The sequence below is a fragment of the Podarcis cretensis genome, assembly GCF_951804945.1.
Source record: "Podarcis cretensis genome assembly, chromosome: 16".
NCBI lineage: Eukaryota > Metazoa > Chordata > Lepidosauria > Squamata > Lacertidae > Podarcis > Podarcis cretensis.
Genome location: NC_137186.1, coordinates 674,337 through 693,235, shown reverse-complemented (window position 1 = coordinate 693,235; position 18,899 = coordinate 674,337). Strand labels below are relative to the sequence as shown.

Here is an 18,899-nt window from a genome sequence, read left to right as displayed (position 1 = left end):
CAGGCATGACTAACTTGCTTTCATCCATTTCAGCAGGTCTATACTGAGCAGGACTTAGCTGGAGAAAAAAACACCTGTTCTTTATTATTATTATTTTTGCAATATTGATTTGAGTTCTGCAGCAGTTTTGAGAGAGAGGTTTTTTAAATCCTTAGCATTTTAGTACAAATTCCTCTTTCATGCACAGTATTTTTGTGTTATGCAATTTTAAGGTGCATATTTTTGCAAGCCATTTCTCCCAAATTTAATGTCTGCTGTTTTCACTAGTATATATATTCATTCCCCACCCCGGCTGCTTTCCTCCAATATATGAATTTTTGCACACTGGTTCGTTTTGTAGAAAAGTGCATTGCAAAATTCGGATAAATGCAAATTTTGAAAGACGGATGTGTTTCGGTTTGCATATTGGTTGAGAAGCGCAAATAAGCTCATTCCTCATTAAAATACAAGTGAAAATTCATTTCTCTCCCGCCTACTGCTGTGGGCCCTGACAGATCCCTGGCCATGGAGCCTTATCGCGAAGGTTAATAAAGCGACCAACCACAATGGCTATCTTCTCCTTCCACTGTCAGAAAAACACCTGTGGCGAGTGCTGCTTTCGCACTCAGGTCCTGCTTGGAGGCTTCCCATTGGTTGGCCATTGTGAGAAGAGGAGGCTGGACTAGATGACTCCCCCCTTTGGCCTGATCCAGCATGTTATTCTTATGTTCTTATGGAGCCTCTCGCTCCAGTGGCAGTCTATCTGGACCCCTAGTTTCTTAGGGGTACTTGGCCGCTGTGGGGAGTCTGGACTAGAGGTGCCACTGACCAGCCTTTATGCCAAGCCTTGACCCCAGTGCTCCCCCAAACAGCCACCCCCGCCAGCGCTTTGACTTACCAAATTCACTTCCTTCTTCAACTCATCCAGCTCTTTCTCCTTCTGCTTCTTCTTCCCTCCTCCATTCTCAGCCGTTGCCCCCGGCGGGGCAGACTCTCGTCCCGCCTGAGGGGGCAAAGATGGCATTAGCAGCCCCAGTGGGCAAGAGGGAAAAGGCACCACCAGGCAGACCCAGAGCGCTCTCAGCCAAGGACGGGCGAATCTGTCGGTTTCGTGACCCTCAATGTACAATAAATAAATAAATGTATGGGGCGTGTGTGAAATCCTACATGAGTTTGCTGCTTCTGTAGCATTGCATTCCCAGGAACAAAAAACCGGTTGCTAAAACCCCAAACTTCTCGTCATTTCCACCAGATCCCATCCAAGCTGCTTGCAAAGCTGGGAGATCTGGGGATACCTGGTGGGTTTACACTCAGAGTTTTCCTTCTCCTAGAGGGGTTCCCTTTCCAGGTGTGTGAGGCCTGTCTGCCCCTCACTTCCCTCTACAGCACATGCAGAAGCCACCTTCTTGACCATTGGACACCCTCTTGGTCTTGTCCACTCAATGCGCTAGTGCATGGGTAGGCAAACTAAGGCCACAATCCAGGAATCAGCATGTTTTTACATGAGTAGAATGTGTGCTTTTATTTAAAACGCATCTCTGGGCATAGGAATTCATTCATTTTTTCTCTCCAAAAGATAGTCCGGCCAGTGGACCGGTCCCCTGCTGAAAAAGTTTGCTGACCCCTGTGCTAGAGCCTGTCTTCTCCTGCAGGGGAAGTCCCTAAATCACAGAAGGTTAGAGACCTGATTGGGGAGTGTGTAATCTGTGGCTGTTTCAGAGACCATTACACTGTGGCCCTATATACAGGCTTTAAAGGTAAAGGTAAAGGGACCCCTGACCATGAGGTCCAGTCATGGCCGACTCTGGGGTTGGGGCGCTCATCTCGCTTTACTGGCCGAGGGAGCCGGCGTACAGCTTCCGGGTCATGTGGCCAGCATGACTAAGCCGCTTCTGGCAAACCAGAGCAGCGCACGGAAACACTGTTTACCTTCCCACCGGAGCGGTACCTATTTATCTACTTGCACTTTGATGTTCTTTATGAACTGCTAGGTTGGCAGGAGCAGGGACCGAGCAATGGGAGCTCACCCTGTCACGGGGATTCGAAGCGCCGACCTTCTGATCAGCAAGTCCTAGGCTCTGTGGTTTAACCCACAGCACCACCCGCGTCCCTTTTATATACAGGCTTGACCTGGGAGGAAGCGCCATAATTGGACATAGTAGGGCTTACTTCTGAGTAGGCATGCATAAGCTTGTGCCATTATTACGCCATCCATTACTGCTTCAATGGGCGGAACTGGCACTGCTCCTGGGGCCACAGCATACCTGTTCTGAATTCATAAGAACTTGATTGCTTAGTGTGGCAGCAGCTAAACTTGGGAACTCCCTGCCTCTTGACATCAAGGAGGCGCCTTGGCCGAACTCTGTTCGGCTCAAAACACTCTTGTTTAGACGAGCCTTGTTTGAGAGCTGATGCAAGTTTCAATCTGTTTTTAGTCTATTGTTTTAATGTTTTGAAGTCTTGAATTATCACCTTGTTGATAACGTAATTGCTTCCTTTTTTCATAAGCCTCTTGGGGACATTTTTAAACAAGCAAGTGGTGGATAGATTTTATGAAATAAATAAAAGCATCGCGAACAAATCTGGGACATTTACAGCATCTGCTGAGATATACAGGCCCTGAATGAAGACTCATTTGTGACCCTGGCACTGCAGGGCGTTGGAAGTCTCATTTTCAGCAAAACAGCAGACAACGACCTTCCTTCTAGAGCCCTGAGTGTGCATTGAGCCGTGGCCTCACGGCAAAGCAGCCTTTGCCAAACATCCCAGGCAGGACCCTGCCTTGAATAGCCTGACGCAAAAGCTTTGATGTCCTCCTCCTCCTCCTCCATCACCACCATCACTGAGCTACTGATCCTATTTGGCCAGTCCTGGACAGAGTGCCAAGGGAAGCTATTATTGTCACGGCATTTCCGGACCGAGGGGACGCAGGAAGTACAGGAGGCCAAATGTTTCTCTCCCCACCTCAGCAAAACTCTTGAGATTTGGACGTACCAGGAAAGTGGCCAACACAGCTGGTTGTTCACTTGTATAGAATAAGTTCGTGGGAGGTGGAAGCAGAGCATTCGGTTTCTCCCAGAAAGGAGACCAGGCATCGCTCATTTCGCCAAGCCCAAAGGATCTGTGCTTCCAGCATCCGTAAAAATAGGAACAGGCAAATCTGCAGGTTTGGGTTTCTCAGTTTCTCACTTTTCTGTCTTCAGATGTCTACATTTCTGCATCAAAATGCAATTCTCCCCCACCCTCACGTTTTTTATGATTCCTCATGAAAATTCATCAACGTTTAAGTCAAATTTCTCCTAGATTGCACATGCCTGTTTGGAAATTTGCCTAACATATGCATTTTTGCAAAGCAATTTTCCAGAATACCTTTTCATATGTTATTTTCAATAATGAGTGCATTTTGGGGCATGCTTTACCCAAATACATGCATTTTTTCCTGCCTTTGGGCTGGAGGAGCACCCTGCAAAATATTGTCACATCCAGTGAGATGCGTGGCTGAGTGGGGATTCGAATTCTGGTCTCACCCCGGTCCAAGTCCTCATTTAATCCTCACAACAACAGCCCTGTGAGGGATGCTAGGCTGAGAGGCTGGGACTGGCCAAAGGCCACCCAGCGAGCTTCATGACTGTGTGGGGATTTGAACCCAGGTCCTTGCAGTTTGACGCTCTAACCGTTATGCCACACTGACTCTCGGACCTCTCTTCCTGCCCTGGCCACCATCACTCACTGCTGGGGCCTGACCGGGAGAGGGGACGGGATGCCAGCCACACCATTCCGCAATGCTGAAAGAGGAGAGCAATGTCGTTAGCACTCGGGGCATGTCTTGGCGCGGCCAGGGACCCCGGGGAGCGAGAGAAAAGGCTGGGAGAGAGCGAAAGCCCTCCTGTTCCAAGTCTTGCCTATTCAGGCCTCCGGGGCTTTTCAAGGAGGCAGAAAGACCCCTCTGTTCCGCCTGCTTGGGCATTCAGTGCCCAGAGAGACATTTTCTCTCTCCTCCGCCGGGATCTCAGCTTGGCACGCCTCTCCTCTGGGCCCCCGGCACCTGCCCTATGATCAGTAAAAACTAGGAATGGACAAATATCATCATCATCAATAAGTTTATTGAAATAGCCAAAGGCCACGGCAGTTTCATAACAGTTTGCCGAACTACAGGGTGGACAAATGTGCTGCTGTGGTTTCTCATTTTTGCAAGTTCTGCCCTCCACATTTGCACACCAGCTTTTGCTTTCGTTTGCTAAGGTTGCCAGGAATGACAGCTCTGTGGCCGGCGAAGCCGCATTTCCCGGCACATTTCAATGGATGTTCTTTGAGCGCATGGTGTGAGGACCTGCTCACAATGCCCCCGTTTTGCATTGGGAAGCCGACAGTCAGCCCAGGCCCCCGGGCATTCGTCCTGCTGCGAGGCCAGGCCTTGTCATTCCAAAGCCCCAGGTCCTATATATACATTTTCAACTATTTTTAAACGAGGGAAAATGCATCAGGGGTCAAGTGACTAGGAAGTTGATTCCCACCTCCATTGAACAGAGGTCAGCGTGGTAACCAGAGGGGCAGCCATGCAAAAGGTGGCGGAACTGGTGACCCCACGGGGAGATTGGGGTTCCCCTGGCTCCCCCCCCCCACGGCCACACAGGACCCTGTTCCCAGGTCTCTCTGTAACACGACCCCTGGCAAACCAGAGTTGTTCTTGGCGACGGGGGAACTTTTCCGTCAGCGTTGCGATGAAGTCCTCTTTTTATTTTCTGCTCCTGAATAAACATCTGCATCTCCTGGGCCCAGTTCTTGTGATCCCAAAAGGTCCCAGTGTGGAGTTGGGCCCAGTCCAACGATGTTGGGCACCCCTCTCCCACTGCCCGTGTGACCAGACCGTTTGATTTTGGAAAGGCTCCACAGACAGAACCTCTCAGGCCAGGGACCAAAAGAGGCTTGGTTTTGGAACACAAACATGGGAAAGGAGGAAGCAGATTCATCCAAGCTGGACACTTGGTCTCTCTAGCTCAGTAATGACCACACAGACGGGCATTGGCCCTCCAGGGTCGCAGAACTTCTTCATGAAGCGCATCGTTAAACTATGGAACTCCCTGCCACAGGAGGCGACAATGACCATCAATTTGGATGGCTTTAAAAGTGGATTGTATACACTCCAACACCTCACCAATGAAAATAGGGGCATCCTATTATATTATTATTATTGTATTATTATTATTATTATTATTATTATTATTATTATTATCATCATCATTATTATCATCATCTCATCCATTTGACTGGGTTGCCCCAGCCACTCTGGGTGGCTTCCAGTATACATAAAAACTTAAACGTTTAAAAACTTCCTTATACAGGGCTGCCTTCAGATGTCTTCTAAAAGTTGTATTGTTATTTATCTCCTTGGCTCGGGGTTTCCACAACTCCAACATTTCTGCAACTGAAACAGGGATGTCCTAAGGAAAAGTGGGACATTCTGGGATCAGATCAGAAACCAAGACAGCTTCTGTCAATCTGGAAACTTCCCTGGGAAATAGGGACACTCAGAAGGTCTGCAAATCAGAAGCACTGCTTGATGAACAGCTGACTGTTTTCTGATCCCAATCCAGACTTTTGTTTTATTTCACAGGAATCATATACCTCCTGCTTGCGGCAAAGCCTCAGAGATGTTGGAGCAAACTTTGTGCAAAGAAAGGCAGGGGCGAACCCTTGATAGGCGGGTTATGAGGAACAAGCCCCGAGAAATCTTTGGCAACAGGGGTCCAGTTTGCTCACACAGCCTGGCCCTGGCTGCACCCCGCTTTGTGGCAAAAGGGTGCGTGGAAATGGGACAGGGGGCAATCACAGAATCCTAGGCATGCAAAGCTGGAGGGGACCCTAAGGGTCATCCAGCCCAACCCCCCACAGGAATCACAGCTCATGTTTCATTCCACTGAATGTAGGGGGCAGAAATCAGCCTCTGTCTCTTCCTTCCCCCCCCCTTTTTCTTTCCCCCCCAAAAATTATTTTACTGAGGTTCATTAAAGATACATGTCAAGAAGTACAATTAACACAAAGAAAAAACAATAAACTGAATAAAATGCAAGCTATTCCCAATTCGCTCTTCAGGTGGCCGGCCCAGGGTGTAGGTAGGCAGCAGAAAGGAAAAAAGAGGTCAATTGCACCGGAGAAATACCTTCCATCAGCCAAGTATGGTGTGTATGATCAATAAAGCTTTAATCTCTCTCAGTCAACACCCACTGCTCTAATTACCCAAATCTGACCATCAATAAAGACTGGCACATTCATATTGCTTTGGTTGTTTTGATTTTTTTCTTCCTCATGAGACTTCACATAGGAAAAAGCAAGTAGCATAAAAGAACTATTCAGAATAATGAAGAAAGCCAGAGCCTCTGTCTCTTCCAATCCCCTCTGCATCTTTCCTGCCTCCACTGCATAAAAAACGACAACCTTGCAGTGGCCCCCAAATTCCTGAGCTCCAGCCCCCATTCTGAGAGGGCTGGTGCCTAGTGATTGACAGGAGCCAGAGGGGCCCTCCTGCCACCCCTCTCTGCCCTGGTGGCTTCTCATGAAGTGCCAGGAGATGGTGTATCATTTCAAGTTTCTAGACCCTAAGGTTACGCCGGAAAACCTACAATTCAGAATCCAAACAAAAACCATCCTCTTTCTCCGGTTGTGGTTTTGAAAGATTGTGGGATCTACCCTGCATGGCTCGATTCTAAATGAAGACGCTGAATGGGATCCAGACCGACTAATCCATCCCCTGGCTTGTGCCGGACACGGATTCAGCTTTTCCCACGGGGACAAGATCTTGTTTAATTAGGAGAGGATTAAAAGTGAATGACAACAAGCGCTCCTGGAAGATGACGGAGAGTAACTACGCAGCGATGTTTCACCATCTACCTTTCCGACAAAGAACACAGGATCATAGTCATTTGCACTGATAGGAACCCCGGGAGTTCTGCACTGAATTATACATCTGAAAATGAACCCCAGGAGTTCCAGCTGAGCTAGATCACAGGTGAATCCTCAGCGACGTCCCAAACATTTGGGTCAACAAATGCTAACACCCCTTTCTCTTTCCTTTGCGGGTGAGAACCATGACTGTGGAAAAAGCGATCTATAGAGAAGGCAGATGAGCGCCTTTTCTTTTATCTGTTTTGTGGGTGCATACTCAGCGAACAGTTCTGTGGAAGCTGGAAGCTGGCAGTCAGCTTTCCCAAGGAATTATCAACAGTCTAAAAGGAAGAAACCCCAACAGACGCTTTTGTCTTGCAGAATATTATATTTGTCTGTTAAATATGCCTTTCTACCAAATGGGAGAAACCAGCACATCTTGTGACACGGATGTAACAACACGCTTTGTTCTCCTGCACCTCTCTCTGCCACCCTGCAAAATCTGACAGCGAAATACTTTTTCTGACAGCTGGGGTGGCAGATTTTGCCAGCTGCCGCCCACCACCGGCCGCGAGCTTCTCCCTAGAGGCTCAAAGCGAAGGCCACACTTTGTAGGTGCAAGAACAACAGCACAGACCTCCTGGCCAGGGGCGAAGAAACTTTTCCAAACTCAAAGCAGGAGCCCAAACAGCCCCCCTCCCCTCCTCAAAGAACGACAGACAGAGGGCAGCAGAAAGCAGCCCGCGGGACTCCGGTGAATTTCAGCACCCTGACATTTAACAGCCCTGCTCCTCCGCTCAAAGCAACAAGACGCCCCAAGCCAGTCTACGTGAGCGCAAGACCTAAAATTATTAAATGCAATCCGCGGACCTGATCCTGCCCTCCCCTCTCTGCCAAAGCGGACCACGCCCAAAGAGGACCGCAATCTGCCCAGCCCAGCCACGGCCTGTGGGGCTAATCTGCCTTCAAAGGTGGGCGGGAGATATGGAAACGCTTCTTTGGGAACAAACGCACCTTCTGGTCTCCCAGAGAAGGCTGCGCAAACACGCGCCCATCTCCTTCCTCCAACGTTTGCCTTTTCTCTGCCTGTGGACCCTTCCTCCTTGCGCGCCGCAAAACCCCACAAGGCGCGCACCCACACCCTGGCCTTCTCAGGGACCCCCGCAGGTGCCCCCCATTATTTTCCCTTTGCAGTACTTGTTTGCACCCTTGAAGGACCACTACTCTCTCTCCCCCCCCAAGATATGGCCTTTGGGGGCCCCAGAAGCAGCGGTACTTACCCCTTTCCCCATATTTGCTGGTGCAGGAGACGGAGGGGACAGGAGAATAGGGGGTGGGGAGGGGGAGACGACAACAACAACAAAAGGGGTGGGGGTAGCCTATAGGGAGCACATGTAGGAGATATACATTCAGAGGGGTGGGCCCTTCCTGTCTTTAAATAGACGGCTCGGTTCCTCCGCTCCTTCTCTGGACAGAGGCACTTGTTGAAACTGGATCTTCAGTTGACAGGCGAGAAAGAGAGAGAGAGAGGGAGGGAGGGAAGCCCCTCCTCCCAGAAACCTCCCTCTTTTCCCTCCTGCTTTCCCCAGCTCCCCTGCCCCATAGACCCAGCCCCCTTTTGCAGCGAAACCCCACCTCCCTTCTTCAGGCGGGAGGGCTCTCTGCCCACCAGCAGTTGGCTCTGCCAGGGGAGACTTGCCAAGCTGCACCCCCTGCCAGTCCCTTGACCAAGGAGAAACTGGCCAGCTGTGCAAAAAGTGCCCCTCTGTTTCTTCCCCCCTTGCGCTGGGGAGCTGTGAGGCCTTTCTCCAAGGCAGGTGACCCTTGCCAACTTTCTGGGTCCCTGCCACACCTGTCCACACCTGTCCTGCGAGGTGCGTGTCTGAACCCACAAGCATGTCCAGCATGCCAAGTGTGGTCCTGCACACACACACTGAGAGGATTGGGACCTTTCACTAGCGTTATAATGTGCCCTTTCTTATGACCACACGTTTGCCCTTATGCCCGCAAGAAGTTCTAAAGCAAGAGGACTAAAGAAAGGTCAGTTTGTTACGTGAAGTGAATGAGACCGAGTAACAGTGGTGCCTCGGTTTTTCGAACGTGATCTGGTCCAGAAGACCGTTCAAGTTCTGAAACGTTCGAAAACCAAAAACTCAACAGCTGACAGGATCTTGCACTCAGCCAAAGCTGCAGGGCATGTTCGACTTCCGAGGCGCATTTGAAAACTGAAGCATTTACTTCTGGTGTTCTAAAACCTAAATGTTCGTCAACAGACTGTATCTTGATGCTGCTTCGGACGGCAAAGTTGGGATATAAGCAGGGCAGGAAATCTTCCAACACGAATCTGAACCCATGGCTTCAAGTTATAAGGAAGGAGATTCCAACTAAAACATCAGGAAGAACATTCTGATGATAAGAGCTATTAGACAGTGGAACGGTCTCCCACAAAACGGGGGCGGACTCTCCTTCCTTGGAGGTTTTTAAGCAGAGATTGGCTGGCCATCTGTCCTGGATGATTCAGCTGAGATTCCTGCATTGTACTAGATGGAGGTCCCTCCCAACTCTGCAATTCTGATTCTGTTACCTCAGAAGGTGGTGATTCATGCACACCTTGATCAAAAGAGTAAAAGGATCCCCAGCTGTTCCCCAAAGCCTTCAGAAAGTGAGTGTGACAGTTTTGCCAAAGGTAAAAGTAAAGGGACCCCTGACTGTTAGGTCCAGTCGTGGCAGACTCTGGGGTTGTGGCGCTCATCTCGCTTTACTGGCCGAGGGAGCCGGCGTACAGCTTCCGGGTCATGTGGCCAGCATGACTAAGCCGCTTCTGGCGAACCAGAGCAGCACACGGAAACGCCGTTTACCTTCCCGCCAGAGTGGTACCTATTTATCTACTTGCACTTTGACGTGCTTTCGAACTGCTAGGTTGGCAGGAGCAGGGACCGAGCAATGGGAGCTCACCCCGTTGTGGGGATTCGAACCGCCGACCTTCTGATCAGCAAGTCCTAGGCTCTGTGGTTTAACCCACAGCGCCACCCATGTCCCTGTTTTGCCAAAGAGCCCATGCTAAAAGGAAATCAGGAAAGGGAAACCTCCCGGTGCTTTTCTGCCGAAGTCCACTTGCCAGCCCGGTCAGCTGTTGTGCGGTGCTGTGGGCAGGCTTCGGATGAACAGAGGCAGCCTCACCTCATTGCACCAGCTGCTTCCATCCAGAATTCCCTTAGCAGGAACTCTCTCCACATTTTCAGATGCAGGAATTATTAAAACGGCTGCACTGGTTGCTGGTTCATTTCAAGGCCCGATTCAAGGTGCTTACCTTCGTGTTTAAAAGTCCTCAACGACTCAGGCGCCAAACAGCTGAACACTTGGCATGGTCAAAACTTGCTCTCACGTCAGACAATGTCTTAAAAATGGAAGAAAACAGAAGTTAAGATTTTTTGGATGTGCATAAATGAAAATAATAAAATGGAACTATGGAGGGGCAGCGGTTCTCAAGCTGTGGGTCCCCAGATGTTGTTGGACTACAACTCCCATCATCCCTGAGCTCTGGCCTTGCTAGCTAGGGGTGATGGGAGTTGTAGCTCAACAACATCTGGGAACCCACAGGTTGAGAAAGGCTGGTGGAAGTCGAGGGATTCAAGTAATCCCACACTAAGAATTTAATATGAATGGTTAAAAACAACAACCCAAAACAGTACTGTATGTGTGTGTTCTTTTTTTGAAAAAATATTATTTAGTTCTTCGGGGGGGGGGTTCTCTTTCAGTGAAATGTTTTTTTTTGTGTGTGTGTGTAAAAAGTTAATAAAAACATGCAAGTGTTTAGCAGGCTGTGACAAGGGTTGTCTTGGAAATGGTGCTTTTGCTGGAGATGCGATATTGAGGCTTCGTTCTGGTTTCTGACCCAGAGGTCAGGGGACAACACACACGTTCTTACCCTGCGTTTTTTCTCCAGCTTTTGTTAGTTTTAACCATCTTTGTGGGGAGTGGAAGGAAGCAGACCTGTTGCTCAACATCACCAAATCAATGTTGGTTGCATGATCTGCAGAGAGACAGAAGCGCAGGCTGATTCGATCAGAGGCTTTGCTTGCATGTCCCCTATCTAAGCTGCTACAATGACTGGCTGGTCGTACGGCACATCGTCACATCTGTCCAACGACACACACAGACGTCTCCTGCTTCTCTTCCTCTCACATAGAGCTCTCCTCTCTAGGTCAGCCTTTCCCAACCCAGTGCCCACATCGCCACTGCCATCATTGCAGCGGGTTGGACTAGATGACCCCGTGGGTCCCTTCCAACTCTACCACAGTGATCCATGCGATGGTCACCTCCAGGCTTGACTACTGTAATTCGCTCTACGCGGGGCTGCCCTTGAAGCTGTCCCATAAACTCCAGCGGGTGCAGAATGCTGCAGTGAGGCTCCTCACAGGGTCTCTGCCATGGGAGCATATTCACCCAGTGCTTTTCAAGCTGCACTGGCTCCCAGTGGAGTACAGGGTCAGATTTAAGGTGCTGCTTTTGACCTTTAAAGCCCTTCATGGCCTAGGACCCTCGTACCTACGGGACCGCCTCTCCTGGTATGCCTCACGGAGGACCTTAAGGTCCATATATAGCAACACCCTAGAGGTCCCGGGCCCTAAGGAAGTTAGATTAGCTTCAACCAGAGCCAGGGCCTTTTCAACACTGGCTCCTGTGGTGGAATGCTCTGTCTCTTGAGACCAGGGCCCTGTGGGATCTGATCTCTTTCTGCAAGGCCTGTAAGACAGAATTGTTCCACTTGGCCTTTGGCTCAGAATCAGTTTGATTCCCTCCCCCTCTTTCCTTTTCCCTTTCTCCTTCTGTGATGGAACTCCTATTTGGGGACTTCCCTGGCTTTTTTCCGGCCCACGTAGGACCAGTCTGGATAGTTGGCCTTGGTGAAGACTTGATGTTTTCATCCCCAAAAAGTTTTTGATTTGAGTTTCTACCGAAATGAGGCTGCATTTTAATCTTGTTTTTAAGTTGTAATTTAATCAATTGTTTTTATACCTGGTGTTAGTCGCTCTGAGCCCGATCTTGGCTGGAGAGGGCGGAGTATAAATAAATTTTATTTTATTTTATTATTACCATTCTATGATTCATTGCAGGTTTATAAACCCAGGTTGGATGGCCATCTATTGGGAATCTTTTGGTTCTGATCCCTATATCGCAGGGGGCTGGACTATATGACCCCTTGGTGCCCAGTTTTATGATTGATCATCATTCCTGACCATTGGACAGGCTGGCTGCTGGGAGATGTAGCCCCCAAACATCTGGAGGGCCCTTGGTTGTCTCCACGGAAATGCTTTTGAATGCCAGCTGCAAGGAAACCACCAGAGGGATGAGTGAACTTGTTATGTACTGAGTTGAATAGGATCCAAAAGGCAGCAGTCTGATTGGTCCTAGAACAATAGGCTCCAGAATGCAGCAGTCTGATTGGTCCACAGGAGCCACCCAATCCAGCTCCAGGTGGAAGGGAATCCACAACCTGATTGGCCTACAGGAGAATCCCAGAATTAGCCAATCACGTGGGGCCCATTGTGTAAATAATGTATATAAGGCAGACATTCTGGGGGAACTTCCATTCCTCCTCACCACTATGAGCTGAATAAAGAGCATGAAATCCACTCTCGACTCTGAGTATATTTCAGATCTCATGCTCAAATCCTGCTTGCTGGATTCCTGTTGAGGGATCTGGTTGGCCTCTGAGAGAACAGGATGCCGGACTAGGCAGACCATGGGCCTTATCCAGAAACCAGGCTCTCCTTATACCCTTGTGGAACCTCCAGGTCCAGGGGCAGTCTATCTCGATTCCTAGGGGTATCTGGCCAGTATGAGAATATGAGGCTGGATTAGATGGGCCATTGGCCTATGAACTATGGTTTGTTTGCTCATCTGTAAAACAACCCATATGGGACGTGACTGGCGCTGTGGTCTAAACCACAGAGCCTAGGACTTGCCGATCAGAGGGTCGGCGGTTTAAATCCCCGCAACAGGGTGAGCTCCCGTTGCTCGGTCCCTGCTCCTGCCAACCTAGCAGTTCGAAAGCACGTCAAAGTACAAGTAGATAAATAGGTACCGCTCCGCCGGGAAGGTAAACGCCGTTTCCATGCGCTGTTCTGGTTCTCCAGAAGTGGCTTAGTCATGCTGGCCACATGACCCGGAAGCTGTCTGCAGACAAATGCCAGCTCCCTCAGCATATAGAGCGAGATAAGCTCTGCAACCCCAGAATCGGCCACGACTGGATCTAATGGTCAGGGGTCCCTTTACCTTTAAAACAACCCCTGGTTAAAACAAATCATGGTTTTAGCGTTATGTGCTCACATATCCAGTGCAAGGAAAAGCCCAGCAGGGCCAGGGGCTTATGAGATGAGCCTGGTGTGTCTTCTGGTGAAGCTGTCAGAGAAGCCCTATTTGAGGCACGAACGTGTCAAGGCCTCTTCCCCACAAGGCCGTGGCGAAAGATAAGCGCCATCAAAAGCTTCACACGGAGATAGCCTAATCCTCAAGGCAATAATAGAATTCAGATGGATCTGCAATCTAGGACCTCAAAAGGAATTGATTAGGTTCAAAAACCAAGGACTGTGACTCTGAGCTGGATGCGTGCGCCAGGAGGGAATCACGCTACCTGGGTGATAAGGACCAAGTGATCAGTCAGAGGCCCCGGGGGACAAGGAGCTTGCAAAAAGTTGAGGGAAGCGATTATCTCTCTCTGGGATGGTGCAGATTCTTCCTCTTATCAATGCAGCGAGAGGAGGGGGTGGAGAGGCATGTCAGAGGTATTTTGCCAGAGACGAGCGCAAGGGCTGGAGCAAAAAACCTGACACACAAAAAATCCTAATTCTGCCTGCAGCAGAAGTTCCATCCACTTTGCACCTTAAAGGCAGACTTACCCCATTCACACTTTTCGATACAATACCTGAACAGAAATGCAGCCGTCCATCAAGATTTGCACTGCTCCGAATTTTGTAGTGCCATTCTCCTGCCGATGAAGGTGTGCGAAAACACACGCACCTGAGTATATTATTGAAAACAGCAGCCAGGAAGGCATTGTGTATTTGGGGGAAATTGCTTTGCAAAAAGTATCCTAGGCAAAATTTTGTGTGAAGATGTGTCTGTTAAGAAGAAATTCGTACTAAAATGCTGGTGAATTTTCACGAGGGTGTGAACAAAATAGTTAGGCATACTTTCCCCAAAATATATGCAGCTACATTGGTTGGAGAACGGTCTCTCAAAATTCAGAGAAGTGCAAATTTCAGAGGATGGCTGTGTTAAAGTTCACACACTGGTTCGAGAAGAGCGAATGGAAGAGCTTCCCATTAAAAAATTAGGTGGTTTTCCCATTCATCTGTTGGTCCGGCTGAATTCTATGGGTTGTGCTCAATCCCCGTCCTACTCAGAGTAGACCCACTGAAGTTAATGGGCTTGGCTCACTTCGGTTCATTCGTTTCGATGTGTCTACAGTGGGTAGGATTTAATTCGTTATTGCTTTCATATCTCCCCTCCTTCTCCAAAGGATGGCAAATGTGGTTCTCCCCTTCCTCACTTAATTCTGCCACAACAGCCTTGTGGGGTAGGCCAGGCGGAGAAGCCTGGAGAAGAGAAGACTGTTGGTTACATGAGGGCTGTCTTCAAAGATCTGAACAGTCGCCACATTGAAGATGGAGATACATGACAAATCTGAAGGATCATGAATGGTGCAGGCTGTTTATGTTAGCCAGATTTAATATCTTTCCCTTGATGAGAGTGAGAGGAAGATATTTAGCTCTCCCAGAATCAGAGCGTCTCTGCAAATGTAATAAACAGGAATCTGATACTTTGGAGCATTTTCATTTCTTGTGATTTTGGCATTTATGCCAGAAGACAATTAATAGAGGCCTTACAACTCAACAGGCTGAATTCTACGCTACCAACGGTTCAGGACCTGCTTTCGGACAGGAATGATCAAATTGCTTTAATAGTGGCTGAATTTTTGAGTGCTGTCCATGTTGAAAGACTGGGCCATTATAAAGAGATTTAGTGGTTCATAACTGATCAGTGATGTTGTAGTGTTGTATCGTATTATTTATGCAAACTGATTTCCTCTGGAGTTAAATATCTGACTGAGAAAAACCTTGTTATGCTGAGTTCATATTTTGTACAATTTGTATATGGTGGCTGTTTGATAATGTGTGGTTTGCTATGCTTAATAAAGGATATTTGATGTTGATGATGAAGATGAAGATGGAGCGAGCTTTTTTCCTGCTGCTCGGGAGGAGAAGACTTGAACCCAGGACTCAGATGTGGCAAGAAAGGAGATTCCGGCCAAACACCAGGGAGATGATGGCCTCTCCTTCTTTGGAGGCCTTTAAACAGAGCTGGGGTGGCCACCTGCCAGGGATTCTTTAGCTGGGAGTGGATTAGTGAGGAGGAATTAAAGAACCTTTTATTGAGGGTGAAAGAGGAGAGCGCAAAATATGGTCTGAAGCTCAACATCACAAAAACGAAGATCGTGGCCACTGGGCCCATCAACTCCTGGCAAATAGAAGGGGAAGAAATAGAGGCAGTGAGAGATTTTACTTTCTTGGGCACCATGATCACTGCAGATGGTGACAGTAGTCATGAAATTAAAAGACGCCTGCTCCTTGGGAGAAAGGCGATGACAAACCTAGACAGCATCTTGCCAACAAAGGTCCGTATAGTTCAAGCTCTGGTTTTCCCAGTAGTGATGTATGGAAGTGAGAACTGGACCATCAAGAAGGCTGATCGCTGAAGAATGGATGCTTTTGAATTCTGGTGCTGGAGGAGACTCTTGAGAGTCCCATGGACTGCAAGAAGATCCAACCTCTCCATTCTGAAGGAAATCAGCCCTGAGTGCTCACTGGAAGGACAGATCATGAAGCTGAGACTCCAAGACTTTGGCCACCTCCTGAGAAGAGAAGTCTCCCTGGAAAAGACCCTGATGCTGGGAAAGATGGAGGGCACAAGGAGAAGGGGACGACGGAGGACGAGATGGTGGGACAGTTCTCGAAGCTACCAGCATGAGTTTGACCAAACTGCGAGAGGCAGTGGAAGACAGGAGGGCCTGGCGTGCTCTGGTCCAGGGGGTCACGAAGAGGCGGACACCACTAAACAACTAAACAACAACAAAGATTAAATGACCCAGGGGGCTTCTTCCAAAACTTTAAGTCTTTGGTACCATAATTCTTTGACTGGCCCAATGTCACCCACTGAGACATGGCTGAGTGGGGATTTGAACCCTGGTCCCTCCTAGGTCCTAGCCTGACACTGTAACTGCTACACCACACTGCCTCGGCTGAATAAAACCCCCATGTGGGGTGGAGGGAAATAGCCTAGTCCTTTGGGTCCTGCAAATAGACCACAAGAACCAGGGGGGTTTCTGGAGGGGAAGGGGGTCCCTCAGGGATCCTGGACACAGGCCATATTCCGGCAGGAGGCTAAGATCCGTAGCCAGAAGGAAAATTTGGGCACCCTGTGGGGCGGAGACGGTTTCTCATGTGAAGAAAAGGACGAGAGAATTTGGCCAAGGAAGTTTTCCCGGTCTTAATGAATTCTGATCCTCCCCTGCTGGCCCACAAGGAATTAAACTCCAGGGATTGCCGAATTATTTCTCTCTCAAATCCCTTTTTAATGTGTTTTCGGAGGGAAAGGAAAAACCTCCTGTAATGCGTCTCCCTCCAGGGCCACAGGGAAGGCTAAGATTTTCCATCCTTTACACAGCGATCTCAGAGTGTACGTGCCGCTCCCGCGGTGTGTGGGTCGCTGGTGGAGTTTTGCCTCCCAGGCGCCCGAGATCCTCTGCCCTGCAACAAGACCAGGGAGGGCGTGTGGTCTAGTGGTTAGAACACCAAGGCGGGACCTGTGCATAATTAACCTGTGGAACTTGCTCCCGCAGGAATGGCCATGAACCCAGAAGCCTTTGAAAGAGGATGGGGCAAATTCGCAGAGGAGGAAAAGCAGCTATCGGTTTGGCCGCAAGAGCTTAAGAATAGCCAGTGGAAAAAGAAGAAATCAATCAGGAGGTTGTGGTAGGCAGGATTATAATGTCTCCACCTCCATCGTTCTGCCCGGACACTGAGGTCCAGCTCCGAGGGCCTTCTGGTGGTTTCCTCACTGCGAGAAGCCAAGTTACAGGGAACCAGACAGAGGGCCTTCTCGGTGGTGGCGCCCGCCCTGTGGAACGCCCTCCCACCAGATGTCAAGGAAATAAACAACTATATGACTTTTAGAAGACATCTGAAGGCAGCCCTGTTTAGGGAAGCTTTTTAATGTTTAATAGGTTATTGTATTTTAGTGTTTTGTTGGAAGCTGCCCAGAGTGGCTGGGGAGACCCAGCCAGATGGGCTGGGTACAAATAAATTATTATTATTATTATTATTATTATTATTATTATTATTATTATTGGTAATGGCATTCACCTGGAGAGCTGCTGCCAGTCCGAGTGGGCTAGATGGGCGAGGGCCTGACTGAGAAATTCCCGTGCCCCTCTGCCCTTCTTGTGGCTTCACCCCCAGGCTGGAAGTCCTCACCCCAAACTCCTGAACGCCTGACTTCAGGAGAGGGCAGGCCTGACACCCCAGCCCTCTTCACCGCCCCAAATATCAGGCGGCCGTGAGCCTGGCGTCGCGGATTCGAAAGCAGCTGGAGGCCGAGAGGTGACAGATTTTTGCCAAAGGTCCCCGAGGTAAAATGGAGCGACCGGTTCTGCACAGAAACACTGAACGCACAGACCCTCGAGAGAAAGGAGAACATTAGCCGTGGCTCCTGTCTTGCAGCGGGTTAGACTAGATGACTCTTGGGGGTCCCATTCACCTCTCCAGTTCTACAGCTCGATGAGGGATGAAAGCAACCCGTGAGAGCTCTTTGCTTCTTGCCCGAGTTCCCCTCCCCGAGTCCTTGAGCTGACCTTAGTGTGGGCAGCTTCCTCAGCCCCCGGGGTTTCGTAACTTAGGAAACCAAAACCTTGATCCTTGGCGCTTGTCCTCCCTTCCCTACATTCCCGGCCCAGAACAGCTCAGCAGAGAACGGCCGCCGTGGCTCAGGAGCGAGAACACCTGCTTTGCATGCAGAACGTTCACGGTTCAATCCCTGCTGGCTGCTGCTTGCAGGAGGGGAGACTTGAGTTCGGATCCCTTGCGGATTTCGCTTTGGGGCATCCGGTTGGCCATTGTGAGAAGAGGACGCTGGGCTGGATGGGCCCCCCTGGGCCTAATCCAGCAGCCAGGCTCTTCTTACACGCCTATGGAGCCTCCAGGTCCAGTAGCAGTCTACCTAGATTCCTATTGTGATGGGAATTTTGAGGTCTTAGATATATGTTAAATGTTCATAAGTGTACCAACCAAGCACGTCCATAGATCAGCACAGGAAGACCGACCTGAAGCCATTTTTGATTCCCAAACTGACCTAAATTATTTCTCTGCAAGGTCAAAATAGGAAACCTCCCCATTGTCTTTTCCCTCACAAATCCTGTCTTAAGGGCATGTCTGTGTTTGAATAGGGTGTGAGCCTGTGACCTGGCTCAGGAACTAAGTATTTATCATTACAAGACTGGCCAGGCTCCCCAGGTAATCCAATCAAGTGACCATTCAACGGGTAACCTGGCAGACAGGAGGGAAACAAAGCACTCAGATTTCTGCTGTAGACCGCCCTTTCTGTGATGTAGGTATGATTTTTTTTGGGGGGGGGTCTTGACCTACAGGGTGGCAATTTCAAAAGTCTATACAGTGGTACCTTGGGTTAAGTACATAATTCGTTCTGGAGGTCTGTTCTTACCCTGAAACTGTTAACCTGAAGCACCACTTTAGCTAATGGGGCCTCCTGCTGCTGCTGTGCCGCTGCTGCACGATTTCTGTTCTCATCCTGAAGCAAAGTTCTTAACCTGAAGCACTATTTCTGGGTTAGTGGAGTCTGTAACCTGAAGCATATGTGTCAGGGACTCAGCAGGAGCGCAGGGAGGAGAGGAGATGGAAAGTGAGGGGGAGCAATCCGAGGGCAGCGTAGGAGAATATGACAGCAGCCCGATAGATTCC

General features: G+C 49.3%; 2 protein-coding genes across 2 annotated transcripts in view; one reads left to right on the top strand and one right to left on the bottom strand.

Moving 5' to 3' along the window:
• LOC307205514 (sodium/potassium-transporting ATPase subunit alpha-2) overlaps positions 1–8,388 on the bottom strand; it is a 43,127-nt gene extending 34,739 nt beyond the window's left edge. Inside the window, exons 1-2 of the mRNA XM_079957959.1 lie at positions 8,142–8,388; positions 878–982 (exon numbers count right to left, since the gene is read on the bottom strand). Of these exons, the coding sequence (XP_079814085.1) occupies positions 878–982; positions 8,142–8,153 (117 nt within the window). The 5' untranslated portion in view covers positions 8,154–8,388. The remainder of the gene's footprint in view (positions 1–877; positions 983–8,141) is intronic.
• LOC307205600 (uncharacterized protein) overlaps positions 1–18,899 on the top strand; it is a 286,408-nt gene that overhangs the window by 114,568 nt on the left and 152,941 nt on the right. The gene's annotated exons all lie outside the window — the stretch shown is intronic.